This window comes from Brachycentrus maculatus, unplaced genomic scaffold (genome assembly GCF_059751285.1).
Source record: "Brachycentrus maculatus isolate JH-2025_06_01 unplaced genomic scaffold, ASM5975128v1 h1tg000911l, whole genome shotgun sequence".
NCBI lineage: Eukaryota > Metazoa > Arthropoda > Insecta > Trichoptera > Brachycentridae > Brachycentrus > Brachycentrus maculatus.
This window is the reverse complement of record NW_028281636.1, coordinates 27081-55066: the sequence shown is the minus strand read 5'-3', so window position 1 is coordinate 55066 and position 27986 is coordinate 27081. Positions and strand designations below refer to the sequence as shown.

The 27986-nt window shown below is 36.4% G+C and overlaps 1 protein-coding gene across 3 annotated transcripts; it reads right to left on the bottom strand.

Moving 5' to 3' along the window:
- Positions 1 to 943: 943 nt before the first annotated feature.
- LOC148299875 (uncharacterized) lies at positions 944 to 27986 on the bottom strand. 3 transcript variants are annotated; one of them, XM_088275548.1, is made up of 20 exons: positions 27589 to 27986; positions 25465 to 25560; positions 23229 to 24824; positions 21416 to 21580; positions 20000 to 20086; positions 18216 to 18419; positions 15999 to 16085; positions 14848 to 15078; positions 14283 to 14375; positions 13251 to 13514; positions 11469 to 12437; positions 10875 to 11045; positions 10223 to 10325; positions 8653 to 8769; positions 8241 to 8336; positions 7212 to 7382; positions 6196 to 6355; positions 3424 to 3605; positions 2209 to 2398; positions 944 to 1438 (listed from the first exon to the last, which is right to left on the bottom strand). In XM_088275548.1, exons 2-20 carry the CDS (start codon positions 25553 to 25555, stop codon positions 1289 to 1291), a joined length of 5127 nt encoding a protein of 1708 aa, XP_088131674.1. In that variant the 5' UTR covers positions 25556 to 25560; positions 27589 to 27986; the 3' UTR covers positions 944 to 1288. The 3 variants fall into 3 exon arrangements, with proteins under 3 accessions (XP_088131674.1, XP_088131677.1, XP_088131675.1); XM_088275551.1 differs by having other exon boundaries at positions 21515 to 21580; XM_088275549.1 differs by having other exon boundaries at positions 27593 to 27967.

Below are 27986 nucleotides of genomic sequence, written 5' to 3'. Positions count from 1 at the left end.
ATGTTGGCCACCCATGCTCTAAGGAGCATGGGTGGCCAACATTTTCAGTAGCCGGGCCAGATTTTAGAAATGAGTTATCCTACTCGGCCGTAAAACAAAAAAGTAAACAAGATATTTATAAAACTAACTAACTAACTAACCATCACGCCGCTTCTCCGCAGGGGTAGGCAGAGAGAATAGAACGCCACACCACTCTGTCTTTGCAAACATTCTTCGCCTCTTCCACGTTCATGCATCTCCTCATACATACCCGCTGATTGTTACGACTCCTAACCTGACCACTTTCAAGTACTTGGCGTACCTGATCGTGCCATGTTTTTCTCGGTCTTCCTCTGCTCTTTTTTCCACTTGCATTCGCCTCAAAAATTTGTTTTACCGTTCTTTCCTCACTCATTCGTTCTACATGTCCAAACCATCTCAACACACCTTTCTTAATTTTATCGATAATGCTTATCTCGGCTTTGCATTCCTTATTTCACTATTCGCACATCTATCATACATCGTTTTGTCGCACATTCTTCTGAGAGATTGCATTTCGACTGCATTCAGTTTACTTTCATCCTTCTTTTGCCAACTCCATGTTTCACTTCCATACATTGGAGTTGGAACCATATAAATAGCACCAAGCACCAAGGCACAAGCGGCTTACGTCTCTAGTATTAGTGATTAAATAATAATATGTAATACATACTAATATGTAATACAATAAAAGAATAAAGAATAAGCATACCTGCCTTATTAAATACGAATATGTAATACAATAAAAGAATAAAGAATAAGCATACCCTGCCTACCTCAGAACAGGTATCTCCAAATACCTAGTGAGGATAGAGAAAAAAAAAAAAAAAAAAAAATACTCCTTTCTTAGTATTATAGATTATGCTTATCTTCATTTATTTTGTGTTTTTATTTTTTCTTTTATTGCATTAAATAACAAAATAAATTCAGTTATAAATTATTTTATTTATAGACTCCTTATGTAAGATTATATAAATGTACATATTATATCAATTATATTGCTGAATGTAAAAAAAAAACAATCCTCTTAAAACTATTATCCCAAATAGGTAAATAGTACCGTATTTTACAGACTAAAACCCTTATCTACAACCAACGGTGCATAGGGCACTGCAAATATTATCATATTTAAGTAAATAAAAGTAGAATTTAATACAATGACCTTTTTAATTTTGGTTATATAACCCAAAAGTTTAAAATGGGATTCTGCCAACTAACTGTCTGCAGTTACAATAAATAAGTTTAAGTAAATTTCAGGCCAGTACTAATATCAAAGCCGAGTCGATAAAGGAATGTGTGCCGTGCTGGGAATGTCCGGTCCGAGAGTCTCCGTCCCGGAGTAAGGGGTTGGCGGAAGATCATACGGGACAGGGAATCTGTCGGGGTCCTCTGGCTTCAGGGAAAAGTACCTTCGGTTCACCTGGAATAGCACATCTTCATTAATCTACATACACAATAGGCGGAGCTCCTACCACTGTAGGGGGCAGATAGAGGGTTATCTTCACTTCCGGTTTATTAGAGAATTAAAATGCCTTAGCGACAGACGCTCCATCTCTGTAAATGTCGGTAAATTAAAGTAAGTGTGGATACGTTAGACCAGGGCTTTATTTTAAATATTAAAGGTCCTGGACTCACTTCGTGTCAAGCTTTTTGCTAAAAAAAAACACATTTTCAAATATCATTTAAATATTCATTACAATACCATATTTTATCTTTTGATGAATTACATAAATTCTAGTATTAATTGATTTTGAATATTTTTTTTAAATATCCCTAGTAAAAGGTGCCGGAATGCCCTGGGAAAAAACACCTGCTTTAGATCTTCAAAAAATTTTTTATTAATTTTTCAACATACACAAAGAAGAATGTGGAAGTCTGGACTTATGGTAATGATTACATATTCTACCCGCGAGACAGCCATGATTGACGACCACAGTGAATTATTTCTGATTTTATTAATTATAGAAATATTTCAATTTCATACTATTTCTGTGAGCCTGAGCGGCTCATTATTAGTAATAGGTATCGAATTGTGGTAGAGTGGGTTCGAACCGAGAAACTCTGACTTAAGAGTCCGCCACACTAACCGCAGGACTACAACCCGACACAAACACTTATCTGCAAACATAGAGCGTTCCGGAACGACCCGCTGATGGCTAGAAATTTAAAGACGGAGACTCGAGTACTTGCCACAAATGTGGGTATGAAGAGTACTCCCGCTTCGAAGGAGTCGATGGTGGCGGCTCCCCAGGACTCCGGAGCCAGGGGGGCCGAGGTCAGCAGGAAGAAGGCCGCCTCCGTGCAGTCGGGGGACAGGCGCAGGTAGCTGTTCATGTGCGGCATCGCACGCTGCCTGCCGAACGCAGCGGCGTTCCATTCGCTGTAATCGTAAAATATGGAATAATCAAAAACACATTAAAAGAATGACAGCCGCGCTCGGATTCTGCAAGGAATTTGATACAAAAAAATAAAAATTTAGGAAATGACCAATTTTTCATCTTCTCATGCTTTTGTTAGTCCAAGAAATGCCATACGAGTATAATAAAACGACAATTTTATGGTTTATTCTATAAGGGTCTCATCATTACCGACACCATCAGACCGGTGATCTACCCATGACGTCTGATCCAGCCCGATGATGTCTTTAATGACTTAACTGGTCAAATCAAATAAAAGCGGAAAAAACTCTATAGTTTGTAATATTATACAAAATGTAGTTCCACCAAGAAAAATCAGTAAAATACTTAAAACTAACTCGTATTAAGTTTGACGGTCGGCTGTTATTTTTTTATTTTATAAACATAAATTGTATACATTAAATTGTATTCAAATTAAAGGACAATTTTAAACATACTTTTAAAAAAAAACTGCAGAGACCCAAGCCACCTTGTGTGTCTTGTCGGTGGAGTTCTTTTAACATACATTTTTCATTGTTTTTAACCCTTTTTACCTAATATACACACAAAAAAGAGAGAAAAAATTAAGAATATAAAACATTTTACAAATTTTCATAGAATTAACTCTTGATCATACTCATTCCTTTATTTTGCCTCTGTTCCATATTTTATTTTGACCTTTAACGTCCGCCGGCAACAAATTAAAAATGTTCGGAACGACATATTGCAGTGTTGGACTCCCATATTTATTGTTAATTCTTGGGACTATCAAACCTTCAATGTGTCATTAAATTACAATTTGTAATATTTGGATGTAAAAAATGAGAAATTGAAGACCGGTGACATTACAAGGATGGTCTTATTAAAAATGCATTATTGGCGTTATCTAGAACAAGCCTGAGAATATGTAAAACTTTTCACAAGTTATAATAACCCGCTGACAAATTGCTTCAATCCCACTCTATCGGGACTCTACGTACTCCGAGGAATGAATGAAAACTGATCTTACTGGAGATATTTCCTGAGCCAGGCGTGTCTTCTGTCCAAGGTGTATACGGAAGGCTGACAGCCTTTAGCGACGGGACCATCGTGTGATTTACTCCGGGATTGGAAGGAAGGATAGATAATCCGTACATTTTGACGCAATACTTGACTAGTACACATTTTCTTTAGTAACTCTTCCAGCCATACCTGAAACGCATTTTACAAATGTGATATTACCGTATTCAAACTGCATTTAAAAAAATACCAAGCAAGTCCTCAACCCCTACATTTTACCCACATCCAATGGACAATTTTCAGACAGGAGGAATATCAAATTAAACATACTCGGAATATCAAATTAAACATACGAGCTTAATATAATATAAAGAATTATATTAAGCTCGTTTTGTGTTTATAACAGCCGATATAATCAATATTTTCATACATCATTTTCTTTTGGAAAATTCGCCTTTGTAAAAACGTTGTTTTCGTATGTTGGTAATGAATAACGTCACAGAAACGATGAACTTATTTTAATATTGGTAGCATTGCTAAATTATTGGCGGCTCTATTTGTTGATGTCTATGGCCCACCCTCCCACCCCTCCCCCCGTTCATATGAGTATAACACAATTTGTAGTGTAGTGGTAAACAAACGATCCACACTACTACTATTATGGCTCTATAGAGACATTTTGGGATATGTCGCATAACACTCCCAATGGCGTATAGCGGTGTCGGTTTTTCGTTATATTCAAATATCTAAAGTTTAAACCTTAATATCTCCCTTAGTTCTCTACAGATTTCGATACCGATAGTCTTGTGATTTTTCATATTAATTTATTAGCCAATAATAGCGCATCATGAAATTTATCCATCGTCCGCTTGACATTTAACATTACCCCAAACTCAGTGGCGTGCACAGAGAATTAATTAGGGGTAGGCAGTAGAGGTGGGTAGTAAGGTAAGCTAGGTACTACTTAGTAAGGTAGGGTAGGTACTGGTTGCATTGCGAGTAAGTAGGGATAGGCACTGCTTTTCTGCCTATATGGAATACACGCCCCTGCCCAAACTTTAAGAAGTTCCGATTTAGTTCAAACGTGTCATTGTTTGGTGTGGCTTTAACCCTTCCTTCCCGGTGTTGTGCACCTTGTACACATTGCTTCTAATAACCATAATATCTCTATAAATATAATAAATACAAAATTTTAGGTATTCCTCCATCACATATTTACACATTGATTTAAAAAATAATATTAATAATAATCAGAATTTATCGGGTACATCGGAGGTATTTTTTGAATATTGGAATCAAATTCGCTTATAAATAGCGCGTGAAGAGTGTGCGGGAACCGCAACACTATATTCGCATCTTTCTCTTGCACACTTGAACTGTGCATGCGTGAGGATCAGCTCAAAGCTCAATGTTCTCTTGCTAGCGGTCATAAGCTTTTGGGCTTCCGACAAAAGTGGACTTATCCTTGTTCCGTGAATGTTGCCAGATAGTTTTTTAATGTTTTCAGCAAATAAATATAAATTATTATAATTTTTGACTTTAGCAGTTTTCGTCAATGCAAATTGATCTTCAAGAAGTTCAGGTTCACTCTTTGGTGTGGCACAAGTCACAGTGACGCGTGGCCGGGGACAACTAGTTTTTGATAAAATCCACCGTAAACACACATTTCCATTTGAAAATATGGATTTAGATAATAAGTAAGCCGGATATTTAGATAAAAAGCAACATTTTTAGTATGTCCAAATACTTGTTCACAAATCTAGATTACCTTCAATTATGGGAGTTATTTTTCATTTTTTTTTTTGACATCTCAACAAAGATGAAGATGAATATGGAAATCTGGGCATTTACGGAGCCTACACCGTCATGGGCTGGTTTATTTGATCACTAGATACTACACTACTACATAATTGACAGCCACAATGCGGTTGTCAATCATGGGTAGAATTAGTGAATGTTACACACATATAAAGTGATCACTTTAACTAGCCTAGGTTGTTAGCCCCGTAAATGCCCAGACATCAATATTCTTTTTCATCTTTGATGAGAGGTCAAAAAATAATTAAGGGAAATGTTAAAAAGGTAAAGTCATCAAATCCCCCAGTTGTTCCTGTATAGCGTGGCCGTGTGAGTCTGCAGAGGAGCGAGCGGGAGTAGCAGTTCAGAACAATAATATTCGGGTTATGGTCCCGTGGCTAGTGTCGCGGACTCTTAAATCAGAGTATCTCGGCTCAAACCCACTCTACCATAATTTGACACCTATTTCTAATAATGAGTTGCTCAGGCTCACAGAAATAGTATAAAATTGAAATATTTGTGAAAATAATAAAAACACAAATATTTCTCTTTTAAAAAAAATACATATTGGAGATTATTTTATAGTTCGCTCACTCCTTTCAAGAACGTCATAAATCAAAAATCGACAATTTTCAGTTATGCATGTTTTCGGTTTGCCCAAAAAATGTACTATATCCCACCAAAAGAGGCATATTTTTAACTTAATATTTACCCGCTACAGGGCAGAAAATGTTGTTTTTGCATTTTGAAGAAAAGGTAATGTTTAATTATTTTTTGAAATAAACTAAATATTTTTCAAATGGAGAAAAAACCTTCAGGTTTTACCTCATAAGATCTGTTGCACAGTAAAAAGTTCAATAAGTGGCTTGATATTTATTTTTAAAACATTGTGTTATATTTTTAAACTTTAAAAACGCTCTCCTGAAAAATCAAGTTTTTTGATTTATGACGTTCTTGAAAGGAGTGAGCGAGTTGTGAAGAATACCTGAGGATAGTCACCCACTTTTCCGATTCTAGATGGTTGTATAATTAAATCCCATTGGCTAGGAACTTGGGGTAGGCAGTTCACTTTTAGTATATAACCCAAGTTATTGACACCGCTGTTTTCTTTACATTTGCCGGGACTCGATGATATTAAAAATACACTGAAACAAAAATAAGTAAATTGTTGGGTAATATATCCAAAATTAAACAAGGTTTATCGGATTGAATTCTAGATTTATTTATGTACCATATATGTTAATATGTGACGCGTTTCGTCTTATTAAGACATTATCAAACACTCATGCCGAGTCGAAACGCGTCACGTATTAACATATACATAAATAAATGTAGAATTCAATCCAATAAACCTTGTTTAATTTTGGATATATTACCCAACAATTCAATATGGAATTCTACCAACTGTCTGCACTTACAATAAATAAAAATAAGTAGCTATAGAAATGTGCGCATTTTAGTTTTGTCGCGTTCACCATCCTACCGAGGCCACCCTTCCCTGAACGCATCATCCTCTCTCCTATCTGTGACAAGCCCGGTATAATCCATCTCATTAGCCCAGAGAGCCACGTATCCAGAGTCTGTTCAGGGCTCGCTGAACTCACGGATGGATGCTGCTGTTGGTATAGGATCCGAGTCCTACAGGAATGTGGCCTTTCCTGCGCATGCGCTTTAACTGTTGTAAAAACATTTTGCAGGCCTCGAGATGCGTTTTAAAAAAAAAATGCATTCACATTGCAAAAGTTACTCTTTTAACACTGTTCATAAAGTTCAAAATAGCTAACCAACTATAAAGAATGATAATATCGTGGGTGTACTGGCAAAAAAAATTAACTCAAATACAGTATATGATGTGTTTTTTGTCACTTGGTATATTGATTAATTCTGCCATTGAGATTTAATATGTACATACTTTACTTTAAGGCAAAATTGTGAAAAAAAACTATTCCTCAATGACGGATCAAAAAAGCGTGATTATTTTCCTTTATATGTAGTACTTACTTTATTGAGGAAAAATCAGTCTGGGATACAATCTTCATATACAGATTGAGGGCAGAAGTTTGGTAGGACATTAAAAATTCCAACAGCGTCCGCTTGAAGTTAGTACGCGACTCGCCACTATTGGACAAGGCGCTTGAGCGTAACTTCGGACAGCGCGGGCTGATCCATAATCTGAAAACCACCAGGACAAAATTTAAAATCACAATATTATAGAGCGGACACCGTTATCTCGAAAAACGCGCTTAGAGTGTCAGAAGAAGCATATCTGGCAAGAGTCTACGGGATAGAATAAGGAATGCCAGGATAAGGGAAAAATGCGAGATGGAAGATGTCGTTAGGTGGGGAAGGCAACGAAGGAGACAATGGTATGCGGTTGTGAGGAGAATGGAACCATCCAGACTCCCCCACATTGCACTGTACGGCCTACCCCAAGGTAGACGACTCCCAGGCAGACCACCAAAGAGATGGATCAACAGCTGGGAATCGACATCGCAAGAGGCTAATCCCTCTAAAAATCAGGCCTCAAGGCCTACAAAAAGAAATTGTCATATACATTAGGAGCTAAAGATATGCAATATGCAACCGAATTTGTGCACTGATTAGCTTAAGATGATCAAATCCAAAAATTATTTACCGTAGCGTAATAACTTAATTAAAGATGTTTCATTGGATTTGCACGTCAAACATATCGTGTAGATAACTTTAACTTTAAATCAGAATTTTTATCAACGACTTGAACAATGACTTAAGTATTTTGTTCTGTTTTCCTGAGTTCTGTTCTCCCAGTCCTCGCGGAAAGTTGGCTGTTGAAATGACGACGCTCACCGAGCCATCGTCATATGCCGGTCTTATATGCGCACTAATAATGTGGACAAGATGAAGAAATGAATACAATTACCCCCGAGTTCTGTTCTCCCAGTCCTCGCGGTACAAGTTGGCTGTTGAAATGACGACTCTCACCGAGCCATCGTCATATGCCGGTCTTATGCACTAATAATGTGGACAAGATGAAGAAATGAATACAATTACCCCTGAGTTCTGTTCTCCCAGTCCTCGCGGTACAAGTTGGCTGTTGAAATGACGACTCTGACCGAGTCATTGTTGTATACGAGAATCGCCATTTTCCTGCCAACAGAGCAATCATTTGACATCATAGTACAAAATTAAAAAACATATCTTAGTCCATAAAACTTGATGTCGTTAGGGGGGGAAGGCAATGAAGGAATCAATGGTATGCGAGGAGAATGGAACCATCCAGTCTCCCCCACATTGCACTGTTTGGCCAACCCCAAGGTAGACGGCTCCCAGGCAGACCACCAAAGAGATGGATCCCTAACCCCTGCTATAAACAGGCCACAAGGCCTATACCAAACAGAAAAAGAAGAAGAAGACTTAATACTTCAGAAAATTTGAAAATTGGGTAATTTCTGTATTCACTTACGTGTTCTGTATTCCACGGGACTCGGGAAATTGAACTGCTTCGGTATTTGGTTTTCTTTTATGTGAAGACTGCGGCGCATCAATTTTGTTGGCATAGATTACTGTCAGTGATGTATTTCTGTAACAATGTGGTCGTATTAATCAGCGAATGGTTCACTTCAAACTTCATCGTCACAGGTCGAGTCGAGTCCAGACAATGGTTTAGCATAAAGTTTACTACGCATCAAGTTTTGTGTTGATGTATTGAGCTAAATTCATCACTTTACCAAGTGAATTTTGTAAATAAAAATTGGTAATGAATTCATAAACTTTCATAAATTATTTATGTTTTACCTAAACATTCATTTTATTAAATAATCAGTCCACAAACTGTCTCCAGGCTTTTCTGTCGGCTGCCAGCTCCTTTGCATCCTCCTAAGTCAGTTCTGATGAGAACTGCCGACGAATTATCAGCATTGGTCAGCCTGCGTGGCGCGAACCTGGTGCCTTGTAAAAGAGGCAAGCTTGATGGCGGCTCTCGGGAGGCATGCGGAGTACATGGCCAGGCCAACTGAATCGCCTTTTCTTGATAGTTGACAGTTGTGACCGAGATTTTCTGCGTCCTACGCCTTATCTCTTCATTCCTCACAAAGTCAAACCACCGCACGCCTAAGATCTCCGCAGACACCATAAAAAGAGTGTGTAAAAAATTGCTATATATCCATATTAAGTATGTATAGTTAGATAATGTTGTATAAGTTAGTATTAAGAGATAATGTTTATGAGTTAGTATTAAGAGATCTCTTAATACCATTCTCGAGAAATCAAAGTCAGGATAGAATCGTGCAACGCGACATGTGATCAGAGCTTCTCTATGGTACCTCTCACCCAAACCGCTAGAAAGGAGATTGAAACAGGAGTTGGGAGAGTTTCGGACCAAGAAGTTTATAAAATGAGATGGGAATAGAGAGAGAAGTTAAAGACACCATATAGAAATGAAAGCAAGAGTACTTTGGCTACGAGTAATACAAGGTAATACAAATCATATTACAAGGTTGTAGGTAAGCACAGCATAGGGCAGCGTTCCGCAAACTTTTTCTGTTTAACATACACCTGCCAAATCAAGAAATTTTGGAGGCACACCAAAAAAGAAAAAAGTTTATTTAATATTGATTTAATATTAAAATTAATATAATCCGAAAGCGTATAAAACGTATGATGTTTAATTCGAATTGTGAGCCTACTTAACTGAGCACAGGTGATAAAAATTTGGAGCAATTGTTGATAAGGCTGCTCTCACCTCTTCGTTGATCGTCCTCAGGCGTTCCCTTTTTTTATTTAATAGTAGTCAGAGTCGGAAATCCCAATTTGCGAGCTCTTCGCGCAACAAAGCACCTCGCTCGCATAGATTTCAGCTATTTTTAGGTGTGTTTTCTTCACAAAACACTGGCACAGGGAGATGCCGTGTATGATGGCTCGACAACTCGAGAGTGGCTTCACTGTGAAGGGTGGCTGCAGACGAATCGCCGAGATGATCGAACCTTCAGCGTCAACCGGCGCGATGAGAAGAAAAGGATGAGTTATTTACTTACTCGAGTCCAGCGGCTAGGTAGTTATCCGAGAGCCATCCCAAGTCAACCGTATTATTGATTTGAAGTGAGGATTTAAGTTGTCCCAGACTCGGGTCTAAGAGATCTGAAATGGATTAACTTTGTTTTCATAAAAATATTTCAAAACTGTGTAAAGTTCCATGTAAAAACCACCAAATAGATTATGCCAATAAGGCACAATGTTAACCTTATTCACAAACTCTGTTAAAGACCTCCCACTACTACAAATCTTATCTATACCCCTTAGGTACCTACCCACTGTGACGTTGTTTAAATTTTGGATATTTGCGCACCTTTATCCACATTAAGAGTGTAATTTATATTTTATGAATGCAAATACCCATGCTATTGCATTTTTCATTTCCCTATAGCGCATATGGATCTCAATGTAAGGCAAAGGCCTCGGTATTTTAAATGTCAAAAATGAAAGGTGAGGTTTAGTTTGAAATAATGTTCGCGTATGTTTGATTTCGACAAAGTCGGTCATACTGGCTATGCCCGTGTTTAGATATTTGGCAAGATGGGCAGACGGTTTGTTTCAACAAGCTCGCTCAACTCGGAGTAGCTAACACCGTATCTTGAGTGAATGAATAGGCAACATGTGGTGGGGCTTTGTATGATGCGGTGCGAGTACCTTGGAATTTGACGGACAGCGGGTGAGAGTCTGTCTCCGGCGCAGCGGGGACAGCGTTGAAGAACATGTAGTAAGGAGCGGCGTTCCTATGTCTGTCAGCCATGGGCAACTTCACAATCTCAAAGCTGTCCGATTGTGATTCCTTATTGACAGACAGCCGCTCGCTTTTTCCTAAATTAATTAAAAATAAAAATAAAACATTTTATGAAGATAAGGGTGTTTCTATCTCACCAATTATTATATTCACTAAATTCAATATCTAAATTATCCATCAAGATTCACAATGAAAAAATAAGAGAGAATCACTAAAATAATTATACTACTATTAAAATTATTATTTTTATCCATGTAAAAATTTAAAACTCAATTTAAATTATGGTTTATGAATAATCGTGTATAACTGGTAGCTGGCAGCCCTATCTGGAGACAGGGTTTAGCAAGTTCAACTATAATTCTCATCAAATCATTGAAAATAATAGCTTAGTTTGTCCATAAATGGGTACGTCAGCTGCTTGTTTCAGACAATTTGACAACTTGCCAGACTACTTAGACCTATATATATGGTTCATTATCATAATCATTATGGTTCCATACCGGGAAAAATTCCAGAAGAAATGAGATTTTCCGGTGTTTTTCCAACGTGAGGAGTGGTATTCATCCAGCTCATTGAGTGAGGGACGGTCGACAAACCTTCCCTGCTATTTTGTGGAGCATTTCTCCGAGGCATTGGCTTTGGGGCATTTTGCAGATTTTGTTGATCATCTTGTTTTTCCGCTTCTATTTCTGTTGAATGCCTTACAATGGATGTATTCGGTGCAATATCTTCTACATATCTTTCACTAGATGCATTTGGTGGCATGTCTAACGAATATCTTGATGCATTTGGTGGTGTGTCTGCTGAATATCTTCCACTAGATGCATTTAGTGGCATGTCTGCTGAATATCTCGATACGTTTGGTGGCATGCCTGTCGAATATCTTTCACTTGATGCATTTGGTGGCATGCCTGTCGAGTATCTTTCACTTGATGCATTTGGTGGCATGCCTGCCGAATATCTTTCACTTGATGCATTTGGTGGCATGCCTGCCGAGTATCTTTCACTTGATGCATTTGGTGGCATGCCTGTCGAATATCTTTCACTTGATGCATTTGGTGGCATGCCTGCCGAATATCTTTCACTTGATGCATTTGGTGGCATGCCTGTCGAATATCTTTCACTTGATGCATTTGGTGGCATGCCTGTCGAGTATATTTCACTTGATGAATTTGGTGGCATGTCTGAAGAATATCCTCGACTAGATGCATTTGGTCGTAAGTCTGCTGAATACCTTCCACTATATACATTTGGTGGATTGTCTGACGAACGGTCTCTACTAGACGCTCCCTGTTTTGTGTCATTTAAATATGTTACACTCGATCCATTTGACAAAGTGTACGTTACATATTGTTGACTCAATTCTTTAGTCTTATAGCCCGTAGACAACAATCCCATGGAGTGTACTGGTTCATTTTCTTGATTTGATTTTTGCTTTTGCTCAGGCTCTGGTTTCCAAATATCCAAACCTGGAACAGATTTTGTATTATTTGGTCATTGAACTACACTGCTACGGAACCACAGTTTGATCATTTGGCAATTGTGTGCATAGTGTTGAAAAATTCAATTTTTGACTTAATAAAAAACAGTAAAAAAACTAGATGAAATTAATTCTGTTGCCATTACCATTTTTTTTAGCATACGCCTGACATTTCAGAGAGTAAAATATTACTTTTTTTATCCAAAATTGACCAGAAATTATTTTATTTTATTTAACAAATTATTTAAAAAACCAAAGAAAAAACTTATCCAACAAAAGCATTACTTTCAAAGTCCCCAATCTTTACAAATCTGCTCAAATAGCAATTCTTCAACTGTTAAAAAGTGATAAATCTAAAACAAAATACATCCTGTAGATTCCAAAATTATTTTAGAATAACAAAATTCCAAGCAATTCTAACAAAATAATAAATGTTTAGGGATCAAATATTTTATTGCTCGTGAGAAATTGAAAAACAAAACGATAGAAACAGAAAGAGTTTTCGCCTAATAATGCTTTTCCTATCCCAACATAGATGGCGGAAGTGAACTGACATGAACTGTGTCACGAGTTTGATCAATTTATCTAGGGGTTGAGTAGTGTGGTTGTCAATCATGGGTAGAATTGGTGAATGTTACGCGTGTGACGGTGGTAAGCCCTGTAGATGGCCAGACTTCTATATTCTTTCTTCTTCATCTAGGTTGAGATGTCAAAAATGTATATTGAATGAACTTGGTCAAGTCCTTTGTGGATTCTCGGACACTAGTAATAAGGGAAGAGAGTATTGTGATGAGATGGCTACCTCCTTGAGTGGGTCGGGCTGGTGCAGGTGGCATTGGAGAGTCAGATTGGTCACTTTCTTCCGTCATCTGGATTCCCACGTCAGCAGCGGAATACCCTTGTCCAGAAGATTCATCTTTCTTTTGTCTATTTAAAGCGCCTTTATACATGGGAGATATATTATGATGAATCAACACTTTAATCTGCATTTTAATAAGTTTTTCATCCAAATATAACGGTATTTCAAATTTTTTACCATTGATATAATCCAACAATATGTTCTCCACTGAAAAAAAACATAAATCAAAGTTAGTTTAACCCTTTGACTACCAAAATCTGATATATCGGCTTTCGGTACTCTAGCTAGAAATACCGGATATAAATAACCTTTTGTTATTACTGTGGAAGGCATTATCATGGTACTATAACCTTTTGTTATTACCGTGGAACGCATTATCATGTTATTGTAATGGTTTATTATCATGAAAGACTTGTTAGTATAACATTTTATTATTGTCATGGAAGCCATTATCATGTCATTATAAAGTTTTATTATTCACAGATTTAACATAATGTCTTTTGAACATAAAAATAAAAAAGATAATTCAGGAAAAAACTATGGCCCACTAAGATCATCCATAGTAATACCATCCGGTACATGGAGGATCAAGTGAGGTTCCGAAGTACTTAATTCCGCATCTGGGCATCCGGTTTAGGCTATAATTAAATAAAGTGTAATTAACTGAGTTAAGCAAATGCAGAGAGAATTTTTCACAAAAATGTCACATAATGAAAGGTGAAAAGTATGCCATTCCTACAACTGGTCATAAAAGGGAAGATTGAGGGTCGCCGAGGGGTTGGAAGAAGGCAGCTTTCCTGGCTTGGGAACATTCCAGAGTGGACCGGGATGAGAGGTGTGAAGGAGCTGTTCCCTGCGGCCCGGGACAGATAAGGTTTCTCCCAAACGATCATCATCGTTGGGGGAACCCGGCAGGACACACGAAGAAGAGAGAGAGAAATACCTGTTACAATGCGCCTAGTAAAAGTAACTTACAATGTGGATGGGAAAACTGAACAAAGTGGTCTGGATTCTTTCTCACACACTTGTCTCCGTATTTGCACAACGGCTTTCCATACTGACCGCCTCCTGTAAAGTAACAATGCGCTGTTTCATTTGCGGTTTACAAACATAATGTTATATGAACCACGCTAAGGCTGCTACCCAGCAGGCCGCTCTTCCCACGGGAGCGCAAGAGGACGATAAAATGTAAGATGCGACGTGGAATATTAGAGGATGTTTGGATGGAAAATGAATGTACTGCGTGATGTAATTTCGTCTCGCTTTTTACCAAAAGTAAGCAAATAGAATCCTTAAAAGAGTCTCCAGCTCTCTACCAACAGTGTGTTAATGACGCTTTTAGGTGTTTCCCGCAAACAATGTGTTCATATCACCCTGAACTGGCACCCTACCTTCTCGATGTAACATAATGCCTTATACACCATTAGTGCACTATATCCGGCACCGTGTGGTGGCTGTACTAAATATGTGCTGATGAAGCAATGATAAAGAATCAAAGGTTATGAAAATAAATAAAAATAGAATGTAATTTTGGGCATACTTTGTGACCCGCTCGATCCGGCATTCCTTTCATCCTCTTCTGTCGCCTTTCTGTCTTTCCGGGATAGCTGCGTCTTCATCTTGAGGGAAGATGACTCTTTTTTGATCAAGTCGGGGTCAATATTATTGTCCAATATGATGTATAACTGGGCATTAATTTGATGAAAATCTTTCAGTTTTTTTGGAATCTTGAACGGACCTTTTCCCGAATATGTCGCTAAAATCTTGTTCACTGTAAAACAAAAATGATTCATATTTTTAGTGTCATATTCACACATCTCTAGGATAAGGAGCCGGTTAGTAGAGTTCCTCCGTGACCTGGAACATTACAAGCAGCTAAAAGTTGACACGCTCCCATTTCGGAAATGGCACACGCTAAAAATTGAAGCCTAGAAAGTTGGGATGTAGCAAAATCCCAATAAATTAACTGGTCAAATTATAAGCTAAAATAATAAAAATGAAAATGATATTTTCTGGAGTGTATGTGATTATAATCCAGGATTCGGACCTCACATACTAACAAAAGAGTTTCTTCTCAATTTCTTTTCCTTTCTTTTCTTTTCATCAACCCAATAGAATCTCTAGTGAAATTCTAGCAATTTAAGAACAATGTTTCAAAATTGGATTATATATGTAAATATAGAACTTCCAAGAATAATAATAGTGTGGTTATCAATAATGGAAAGAATTGGTGAATGTTACACGTGTCTAAAGTGATCACTTAAACCAGCCTATGACGGTCGTAAGCCCCGTTAATGCCAAGACTTCTATATCTTCATCTATTTTGTGATGTCAAAAATAATACAGCAAAATCCCGTTTATTCAAAACTCAAATCAGACATCTCAACATAGATGAAGAAAAATATTGAAGTCTGGGTATTTACAGGGTTTGTGACCTGTCATAGGCTGGTTAAGTGATCACTTAAGCCCCGCAGCCCCGTAAATAACCAGACTTCCATCTTCTGCATGTTGAGATATAAATATTTGAAAAATTAGAGAAAAATATGTTTTCACATCTTTCACCTTCCCAAGCCTCGGGTAGGACAACCTGCAGACGATCCTCTAAGCATAGAGGTTTTCCGGGCTGTTCTATTGATGGTTTGGGCCACCCTCTGTAATAGTGTAAATAAAAACAATACGAGGTAAGCTTACAGTGAGGGTGAGAATATCTCTGGAAGTGTTTGACCTTAACACTGGTGCAAGACTCCCCTTTCTTGCACTCGCGTCGTTCTGTGTCGCCTGCAACATACAACAATCAACCTCTACATTATGTCTTCACTCACTGCACCAGCCAACAAATAAAAACAAACTAAATGAACTATCAAACATTAACTGATTCACTACAATATGAAACGTGGAATTCTGTGTTTTTACATAATGATCCTAACCTCTCTCTTAACATTCTTTTACGAAATATTGAATAAGCACATTGGAGAAGAGTGGCCAACTAATACCAAATGTATACCCACAGGTCATCGGCTGTCCAAACTCAAAACACAGTAAGGGACATTTTTTTTGTAGTACGTTTTTTTGGCATTTTTGGACTAAGTAGATTCTACTAAATGGAAAAATGGAAAAAAAACGTACTACAAAAAATTGTCCCTTACTGTGTTTTAAGTTTGGACAGCCGTCATGCCTTTGAGGGATTTTATTTTGTACTATAATAATAAAGTATTTGTATTTCTTTATTAATGTTTTTTTAAGTAGTATTGTATTCTTCTTCTTCTTTCCATGTTCGCTCCCTAGGTGGAGCATATGGCCAACACGAGACGCTTCCAAGTCACTCCGTCACGCGCCATCTCCTTGGCTTCTTCCCAGGCATCTCGAAGTTCCGCCGAGTATAGTCGGTGAATGGGCGCCGGAATCCTCGGGGTTGGAAGAAGAGACACGAGGGGTTGATGCACTCAGGTGGCATTCTAAGGACATGTCCCAACCATGTCCACCTTCTCCTCTTCAGGACTTCCAGTATGAGGGGCTGTTGGGTTCTTCTCCTCACATCTTCATTCCTGACCAAGTCATACCATTTTATACCCAGTATTCGCCTCAGGCACCTATGTTCAAAACTTACTAGTTTGTATATTATAGTGATATAACTATCTTTGTGTTTCGTAGTAAAATTACAGTTACATTTGTAGTTTTTTCTATTTTTTTTTTTCTTTAGTTAGCTTATATTACGTTTAATACAAACTATTATTTACACATAATTTACATCATGGCACGATCAGGTATGCCAAATACTTGAAAGTGGTCAGATTAGGAGTCGTAACAATCGGCGGGTATGTATGAGGAGATGCATGAACGTGGAAGAGGCGAAGAATGTTTGCAAGGACAGAGTGGTGTGGCACTCTATTCTCTCGGACGTGACGGTTAGTTAGTTAGTTAGTTAATTTACATCATTTATTTTAAAATTCTTTCAGACTCTTTTCATTCCTCATACATTCAGGCATCTCATCATACATTTTCAAACCCTCATACATTGTTTGCGACTGGGCGTTTTTCAAAAATGTGAGTCTTATTTTATCCTTATTTCTAGTATGTACTATGTTGATGAAAATTTTTGTTTAAAACTATCTTATCCTTAAAATATTTGGGTAATTTATTGTTAAAAAAATTATTTATAAAGATAAGCATATTATATATTAGTATAGTATTAATAAAAAATAAATATTTTTAAAGAGTAATACATATTTGTGTTTTTATTATTTACACAAATATTTCAGTTTCTTTTTCTGTGAGCCTAAGCGGCTCATTGTTAGAAATAGGTATCACATTGTAGTAGAGCGGATTCGAACCGAGATACCGAACCGAAACTAACCACGGGACCACCACCCGACACATGAATAGTTATAACTATGTATATGTTTTAGTAGTACATAATATTATATTAACCATGGATATGTTTTAGTAGTATGTAATACTATAGGTCTTTAATCATAAATATGTTTTAGCAGTGATATCATCGTGCTATAAACGTGGATAGGTTTCAGTAATAATATTATATGTTTTAGCAGTAATATCATATTGCTATAACCATATATTGTGCGCCTCCGTAGTGTAACGCTCAGCATGCTCGGCTACCGTTCTGGAGGTCCCGGGTTCGATTCCCAAGGGGGGTAAAATAAATATAAGTGATTTTTTCACTGTAATATTTATTCAATACTACCATGGACTGGTACCTGAAGCGGAGGGCTGATCACCTTTCCTTCATGTGTAAAAACGATCAAGATAACACTGCATTTATATGACACAGTGCCCTATGCACCATTGGGGTGCGAATAAGGGTTTTAATTAAAAATGAAATAACCATGGATATGTTTTGTTAGTAACAGTTCACACTTTGTATCTTGCTTGATTTGGTTTGTCTCTCACCTAGCTCGGTTGCCTCCAAACCTCTCTCGGTTGACTGCATTTCGGAGAAGGATGATTCCATTTCGATTGACTTGTTATTTTCTGTAATTTTAATACTATTGTCCAATATGATGAGCAGCTGTTTTTCAATCTCCGGCCTAGTTTGCAGTTTGGGTGGAATGTCGAATGACCCCAGTCCTGGATATTTGCCTAGAATTTTGTTCACTGTAAAACATAAATATATCTTTTATTTCGAATATTTAAAGCACTTACATTGTGGATCATAATAAAATATTATTTGGAGAAATAAAATAACTTTGTTTTTTTATCCACTCACTTTTTTTTTAAACCAACTAGTTTCGGCAACAACCTGTTGCCCTCTCCAGGGTTTGTTTTAAAACAAATTATTGAACAAACCCTGAAGAGAGCAACAGATCGTTGTCGAAACTAGTTGGTTTAAAATAAAAAAAGTGAGTGGATCAAAAAACAAAGTTATTTTATTTCTCCAAATAATACAAATATATCTCTATTCATATTTTTAACAAGCGGACACCGTAGTCACGAAAAACGCGCTTATTGTGTCAGAAATGAAGACTCTAAGAAGCATATCTGGAGCATATCTAAGAAGCATGTACGACGTTGTTGAAAGGAGTGAGCGATATATCAACAAACTTTTAAAGTCTAAAAATATAATAAAATGTATTAAAAATAAATATCAAGCCGCTTATTGAACTTTTTACTGTGCAACAGATCTTTTAAGGTAAAACCTGAATGTTTTTTCTCCATTTGAAAAATATTTAGTATCTTTAAAAAATAATTAAACAATCCCTTTTTTTTCAAAATGCAAAAAAAAACACTTTCTGCCCTGTAGCGGGTAAATATTAAGTGTAAAATATGCTGCTTTTGCTGGGATATAGTACATTTTCTGGGCATTCCGAAAACATGCACAACTGAAAATTGTCGATTTTTGATATATGACGTTGTTGAAAGGTGTGAGCGATGTGTCCTACCCGTATCCGATATATTTAACGCTTGACATATTTATACGTCCCGCCCGGTTAACAGGTTAATGATTTTATGGATATCGGGATCAGGTTTTAGAGCTTTATTGTGTATTACTCTAAGTTCCTTTGACTGAATGTGTTATATGTTTGATGTATTTCTAAATTGTTTTATGTTTTCGCATAGTGTGTTATTATTGGTTATCCTTTCCCTTCCGGTGCTAAAATAAAAACGCGGGTCCCGGTTTATTTTCGGTTTTAAAATCGGAAAAATATGGAAAATATGGCTAATCCCCTTGATTAATTATAAACGAAGTAAAAAATCACAATAACTTTAGTTTGATTTATTTGCTGAAAACATCTGGCAACGCTCACGGAACAAGCATAGGTCCACTCTTGTCGGATGCCCAAAAGCTACTGCCGCTAGCCAGAGAACATTGAGCTATGAGCTCCTCACACTTGCACAGTGCAAGTATGCAAGAGTGAGATGCGGATATAGGGTCGCGGTTCCCGCACACTAAATACCTCCAATGTACCCGATAAATTCTGATTATTATTAATATTTTTTTAATCAATGCGTAAATATGTTACGGAAGAATACCTGAAATGTTAGTCTCGTATTTATAACATTTAAAGAGATATTGATGGTTATTAGAAGCCATGTGTACAAGGTAACACAACATCGGGAAGGGAGGGTTATTTGTGCAACGTTCAGCTGGAGGTCCTTGTAATAAATTATTTATAAATGCATAAAAGAGTAAAGTAAATAACAGATGATAATAGTATAATACAAAGTAAACTTACAGTGAGGGTGAGAATATTCCTCGAAGTGCTTCACATCAGTACTGGTACAAGATTCTCCTTTCTTGCACTCACTCGGTTCACTCTCATCTGCAACATACATAATAGTGCCATATTATTGTCTTGTTTTTACTTCGTTGAGTTCTAACATTAGGAAGAAGAGTCTGTTTTTCCATGTAAAAAAGGTGTGTCTAAAGATTTAATGTGATTTTTGTAAATTAGAGAACCAAATTGTTTTCTTAACACGTTGATTGCCTACCTAAAAAGCTGGATTTTAGGAGATTTCCAAATTATATTTTCTTAAACTTACGTATATTCGTTTAACTGTGCTTATATAACTTTGTAAAGTGTGTCTTTAGTTTTAATATTACCTAAGTAGGTTACATAATGTAAATATTTATCACACGGTGACGCGTGATGGCCATCAAGTTAAAGATTAAATGTCTGCGGGGATTGCATGTTAAAGCATCATCTGTCCGAGAACATTGCATGTTTTTTTTTTTTTTTTTTTTTTTTTCCCTCTCACATTTTTTTGCACCCTGCTTATATATGCAAGGTCATGTTACGGGTACGGGATTCTTGCACTTTTGCTTTGGTGCTTTCGGGTATGCATTATCTGGGAGAGAAAAAGAGGTTAGAGCAGCGTTCAGCCGCTTCACTCCGCTGCATTGAGCTCCGTAAGTATTATCCGGCTCCGACGTTTATCCTCCTTCATTGTAGTTTTTCATCTCCACAGCTAAACTTTCCAGGTAGTCCAAGTATAATTTGGAGACGACTCCGCTTTTTAGCATCTCCTGCGGGTTCAGGGAGTCGATGTTGCGAGCATCACACTCCATTTGGAGAATCCACCTGTTTCGCTCAAACATTGGGCAAGATCTCAGTACGTGTTCCACAGACTGAGCAGTGGTGCCATCACACGGGCAGCATGGATCAGGACGAAGGCCGAAACGGTTTAAATAGACTCTAAAGGCTCCATATCCTGTCAGCATTTGCAACATTGCATGTTAAAACACCATCTGACAGTGAGATTGCGTGTAAAAGCATCATCTGTCCACGAGGATTGCGTGTTGAAGCATCATCTGTCTGTAGATTTTGCATCCCTTAACCAGCACCCTAATTTGGTGTGATACATAAATCTGCTAATTGGTCTGGAATGCACAGCTTTTTAAGAAACTCTGAAGCCGCATTATGCATCGATGTATACATAAGTAGAGAGGAAAAAAAAAATTGTGAGAAGCAATATGATTTTTTTTAATCAACATTTTAAGTCATGTTAATGGTTAGTTCTCATATTTAAAGCATTTACTTTAGGGTTAGTCATTTTCACTTATTTATTTTTTTACAAATATGTTAGTAATATTAGTATTTAATTAATTAATAGCTGTTTTGTATTTAATGAAAAATATTCAAATGCATTACGATTATTAGATTTCCGAAAAAAACTGCGAAACCACTGAAAATAGGTGGCGGATGGGCCGCGGTGCTCCGACGCATTGGACAATGTAGTGCCAGAAATACCTTGATTGGTGTCGTCGGGCGTTTCCTCTCTAGGCAGTCTGCCTAGTCCACATCTGGCATTCTCACCTGCAAGCACCGCATCACACTAAATGTATAATAATACAATACCGTACATAGAGAGGAGACGTTCCTCGGAACAATTGTCGCCTCTTCCACACTCACGTATCTTAGTATTTAACCATTGTTTACGGTAAATACTGAAAAACGTCTTTGACATACTGTTGGTGGAGAGCGAGAGATGCTTTCAAGTGTTCTATTCGCTTAATTTTGATAGAATAATTAAAGAAAACACTTTGTTTTTTACCACTTGAGTTTTATTATAGACTACATGTTTCAGAAGTTAAACTTCCATCATTCAGGTCTGTATAATAACTAAAATATAAAATATAAAATTTTTCTATAAATAAGGAGAGGGGAAAGTAAGGGGAAGGGGTTATTCAAGTAAAGGAGTTTGAAAACAAAGGAAAAATTGAAAGCAATGGCGAAGAATTATGAAACAATATATTATTTAATAAATTATTATTAGAATTCAGGTTTTTTTGTATTTCTAAATTTTCAAGATAATTCATAATTTGGCCTTTATATGGAACAAGGTGTAATAATTTTAATTTATGAGAGTGAAATGAGTGATTAGTATCTATTATATTTTATATTTTAGTTATTATACAGACCTGAATGATGGAAGTTTAACTTCTGAAACATGTAGTCTATAATAAAACTCAAGTGGTAAAAAACAAAGTGTTTTCTTTAATTATTGTAACATGTCTTACCACAAAGTTAATGCCGAAACAATAAATAAAATAATTTTGATAGAGCGTGAGAGACGGCAAAAAACATTATACAGATTGGAATTGAGTTTGCGGTTACTTGTGATTAGTGTACGACCGTATAGGTATACTAATTAGGGTCAAGGTTGATCAAAACACCGGCCTACAACAATGTGCTAACATACTTGATCATGCCAAGTTTTCCTCGGTCTTCTTCTGTTCCTATTTCTAAATTACATTCGCCGGATAAATTTGTTTTACTGAAGAAACTGAAATTAAGAAAGAATTCTTCACCCATTTATTTTACATGTCCAAACCTTTCTTAGTTTGAATCTCAGCTTTGCATTCTTGTGCAAAACTTGTGTCGGGTTGTGGTCCCGTGGTTAGTGTCGCGGACTCTCGAGTCAGAGTTTCTCGGTTCGAACCCACTCTACCAAAAGTTGATACCGACAAAATAAAATAGTTAAATAATGAACCGCAAAGGCTCACAGAAATAGTATGAAATTGAAGTATTTGTGTACCTAAGTAATAAAAACACAAAATTTTATCTTTTAGTAAGAAGACAAATTTGAAATTATTATGTTCCATGTCCTTTTGTCCGCCTCCGTAGTGTAATGGTCAGCACGCTTGGCTACAACGGTAAAGAACGCTGGAGGTCCCGGGTTCGATTCCCAAGGGGGGTAAAATAAATATAAGTGATTTTTTCGCTTTAATATTTATTCAATATTACCATGGACTGGTACCTGAAGCGGAGGGCTGATCACCTTTCCTTCATGTGTAAAAACGATCAAGATAACACTGCGTTTATATGACACAGTGCCCTATGCACCATTCGGGTGCGGATAAGGGTTTTATTATTATTATATGTTCCATTACTTTGTCTCATAGATTTATCGATTCAATATATATTTTTTTAAATTAAGTGATAATAAATAAAAAGTAAGTACCTGTCAGATTTTCATCTCCTCTGCTTCTTTCAGAATGCGGAGAAATCATATCAAAACTGCCATGAGCCTTCTTAGAACGTTCGTCACCCCTAGTGCTTGAAGACTCTAGAGACCTTGCTTCAGAGCTGTCGCTCTCTGTTGACGGATCCTGTATTTTAGGTTTGTCTTTCTTGGAATATCTATCACTCCTTTTACTTGAAGGCTCAGGAGACCTTGTTTCAGAACTGTCACTCTCTGTTGATGGATCCCGTTTTTTAGTTTTGTTTTTCTTAGAATGTCCATCGCTCCTTTTGTTTAAAGGTTCAGGAGACCTTGTTTCAGAACTGTCACTCTCTGTTGATGGATCCCGTTTTTTAGTTTTGTTTTTCTTAGAATGTCCATCGCTCCTTTTGTTTAAAGGTTCAGGAGACCTTGTTTCAGAACTGTCACTCTCTGTTGATGGATCCCGTTTTTTAGTTTTGTTTTTCTTAGAATGTCCATCGTCTCTTTTGTTTAAAGGTTCAGGAGAACTTGCTTCAGAACTGTCGCTCTCTGTTGATGGATCCCGTTTTTTAGTTTTGTTATTCTTAGAATGTCCATCGCCCCTTTTGTTTGAAGGCTTCTGAGAACTTGCTTTAGAATTGTCGCTCTCTGGGACACATATTTTAGTTTTGTCTTTCTTAGAATGTCCATCGTCTCTTTTGTTTAAAGGTTCAGGAGAACTTGCTTCAGAACTGTCGCTCTCTGTTGATGGATCCCGTTTTTTAATTTTGTTATTCTTAGAATGTCCATCGCCCCTTTTGTTTGAAGGCTTCTGAGAACTTGCTTTAGAATTGTCGCTCTCTGGGACACATATTTTAGTTTTGTCTTTCTTAGAATGTCCATCGTCTCTTTTGTTTAAAGGTTCAGGAGAACTTGCTTCAGAACTGTCGCTCTCTGTTGATGGATTCCGTTTTTTAGTTTTGTTATTCTTAGAATGTCCATCGCCCCTTTTGTTTGAAGGTTCAGGAGAACTTCCTTCAGAACTGTCGCTCTCTGTTGATGGATCCCGTTTTTTAGTTTTGTCTTTCTTAGAATGTCCATCACCCTCTTTGCTTGTAAACTTTACTACAGAGCCATCATTCTCTTTTGATGGATTTGGATTTTTAGTTTTCTCATCATTAGAATTTCTTTCACCCCTTTTGCTTGTAGCCTTTACATCAGGTTTATTGTTCTCTATTGATGGATCCTGATTTTTAGTTTTCTCATTCTTGGAACGTCCATCACCCCTTTTGCTCGTGGCCTTTACTTCGGACTCGTAGTTTTCTATTGATGAACCCCGATTTTTAGAACGTCCATTACTCTTTTTGCCTGTTGACTCCGGAGAACTTGCTTCAGAACTGTCATTTTGTCTTGATACATCCCGTTTCTTGGTTTTCTCCTTCTTAGAACATTCATCGCTCTTTTTGGTGTTAGACTTTACTTGAGAACTGCAACTCTCTATTGATGGATCCTGCTTCTTAAGATTTTCTCCATTGAATATAATACGCAATTGATCTTCGATGAAATGATTGCTTTTTGAACTTCTCGGAATGTCAAATGGACCATACCCTTTATAGTTTTTCAAAATGGATTGCACTGTAATAACAATTTAAATAATATAAATCAGATTTTCTTTGATTTGGAATATTCATCAGACAGATATTTTTTTTCACTAGATTTATCAGCATCGTAATACATTATCAATTTTTCAATAACCGCATTACATTAATCAAAAGATAAATTTAATTGATATATCCAATAATATCAATGAAAAGATTCATTTTTTTAAACTCCTTTATATGTAGAGTATACTAAGTCTTTTAACCCTTACTGGTCCAATGTCGAATCTCATTCCACATTGATTTTTTGCTTGTAGGTCCCATGTCGGATGTTATTTGATATTTTTTTCATCATCAGTATTATTCATTTAAATTCCGAGCTTACATTTTTGTCACTCGTATCTATTACAACAGTATGTGGAGCAGAGGACAAAAGATTTTGTCCAATTGGAATGTAACTGTCTACCTAGATTTTTTTTTTTTTAATTTTGGGGAACCGGAAAGAGTTAAAAGTATAATTAATGTGAACTATTTTACTTTCATTTAAATTAATAATAAAATAAGAATACTATTGCCGACTGCTGTATGCTGGTATGTATATAAATATCTCCGTAAGGGAGTCAAATTAGCAATAAGTACAGAAAATACAAAATTCTGAAATAAAATAAAATTCTTACGGTGCGGATGGAACATTTCAAGAAAATGTTCATAATTTGTTCTGTAACATTTGTCTCCATATTGGCAAAGAAGTTTTGGTTCTTTTGACATTTTTTCTGCAAAAAAAACATTGGATCAGAAATATATTGGCACAGTGTGCAAAAGAAAAACTGATATTTTTGATATATCGCTCACTCCTTTCAAGAACGTCATAAATCAAAATACTTGATTTTTCAGGAGAGCGTTTTTAATGTTAAATATTATAATACAATGTATGAAAAATAAATATGAAGCCACTTTTTGAACTTTTTACAGGTTGTTGTTTTTACAAGATCTGTTGCCTGTTGCACAGGCAACAGATCTTTTTAGGTAAAAGCTGAAGGTTTTTTCTCCATTTGAAAAATATTTAGTATATTTGAAAAAAACGATTGAACAATACCTTTTCTTCAAAATTCAAAAACAACACTTTCTGCCCTGTAGCGGGTAAATATAACGTTAAAAATATATTAACAGGGCATTCTGAAAACATGCACAACTGAAAATTGACGATTTTTGATTTATGACGTTCTTGAAAGGAGTGAGCGATATGTATTATCTATACCATATATCAAATATCTTAATTTCTAATCTTATCTCTTAATTTCTCGAGAAAAGGCATTTTATCTTAAGATAAGAACTATGATTCATTCTAACCAGCAATTGGTATTGCCGTAACCGACATGGTCAGACTGGTGAAGGTTTATTTTTTGACACTCTCTTTACTCTCTGTTTAAGGATATCTCCTATTTATCAATACCCACTTTTCATTATTTATTTTCTCAGGCACTGAATTTTCAACAGATGATACATCGAGATATGTGTTTCAGGTGCCTTTAACTGAGACAAAGCATCCATTGTTATAATAGAAAGAGAAGATGGATGTAGTACTCTAGGGCAGTGTTCTGCAAACTTTTTCTATTCTACCAAATTAAGAAATTTCAGAGGTGCATATTTACCATATTATGGTTATTATGTTCAATGCGAAATGTAAGCCTAAATTAACTAAGCACAGGCAATCCAAATTTGGAAGAATTGTGTTATTTTCACATAACTAGACCTTTGTCTGCGGCACACCCAACTAATCACCACGGTACACCAGTGTGCCGCGGCACACACGCGGCGGAGCAATATTCTAGGGTTCACAATTTGGCAGAGGCTGCCTTTAAGGACACTTAAAACACTACGTAGCGTTCACCATTCTGCCCATATTGTATTAATTTTGGTAATTTATATATAAAAGAAGTTGTAAGAATGCTTTTGTGCACTGGTTGACATTTTCATCTTTTCCTTTGTATAAAAATAATAGATGCTTCATCTCAGTTATATTTGATGCACTCACACACACTCACACACACACACACACACACACACACACACACACACACACACACATATATATATATATATATATATATATATATATATATATATATATATATATATATATATATATATATTATATATATATATATATATATTTATAACGTTGTTCTCCTTCTTAGTGTAAGTTTTTAAGAGTGTAATTCGATATATAGGGTTATATTTTGCATTTCCAGTTATAATGGAAGTGACAAACAAGCATATTTGGCATGTTATGCTTTATGAGTTCAAAAAAAGTAACATTGCAACAAAAACTGTGATGAATATCAATGGAGCATAAAGTAGTTGGACAATAAGCATGAGCCAATGTCAACGGCGCTTCCAGAAATTTCGAGCCGGAAACTACAGCCTAAAAGACGAGCCTCGTCCTGGAAGATCCTTTGAGCTCGATGATGTCCTGCAGAATCTAGTGGAACCAAATCCCACTTTAACTGTTGAAAACTGGACAAGCTTGGATTTGGCCACTTAACTTTTGATGTAACATTTGTCTCAAAATAAAGTTCTTCATCTACATTGAGGTATATTGAAATATCAATATGAACTTTCTGAAATGCTCATTACGCCCCACCCATTTCAATTACACGAGAATATTATTTCGCGTGTTTAAGATACTCTCTTCAAACTAATATTTTTGAATTTACTTAGTTTTTTCTTTAAATATTACGCTTGAAATAATTTGGAAAAGGCACAAATAGGAAGCAATAATAAATTTTGAACAGACATACCAACTTTTTGGGTTTTCTCAGCTTCGTGGTCGATAAATGTCGAGTTCAAGTCGAAAAAATGACAAATAATATTGCGGCGTACATATTATCACTGTTATTAATAGAGGATTTATCAGGCAGCTGATAATGATAGTGATAAGCCTGTGCCCGAGTGTCGAATTAACTCTACTATGGAAATACAGTATGTCATTTACAATTGAAATTTTACCAAATAAATACTGGTGCACTAATTTAACTACTTTTTTATCACTTTATTCACATTTTCTAGCACAAATTCTTTTTAGAGTCATCTAAAAACTGTTAAAATATTTTAAAAACGTGACATTTACTTCTTTCAAATGACATCAGACAATAATATGACGAATAGAGTAGCAACATCAGGAAATCAGTGAGCTCGG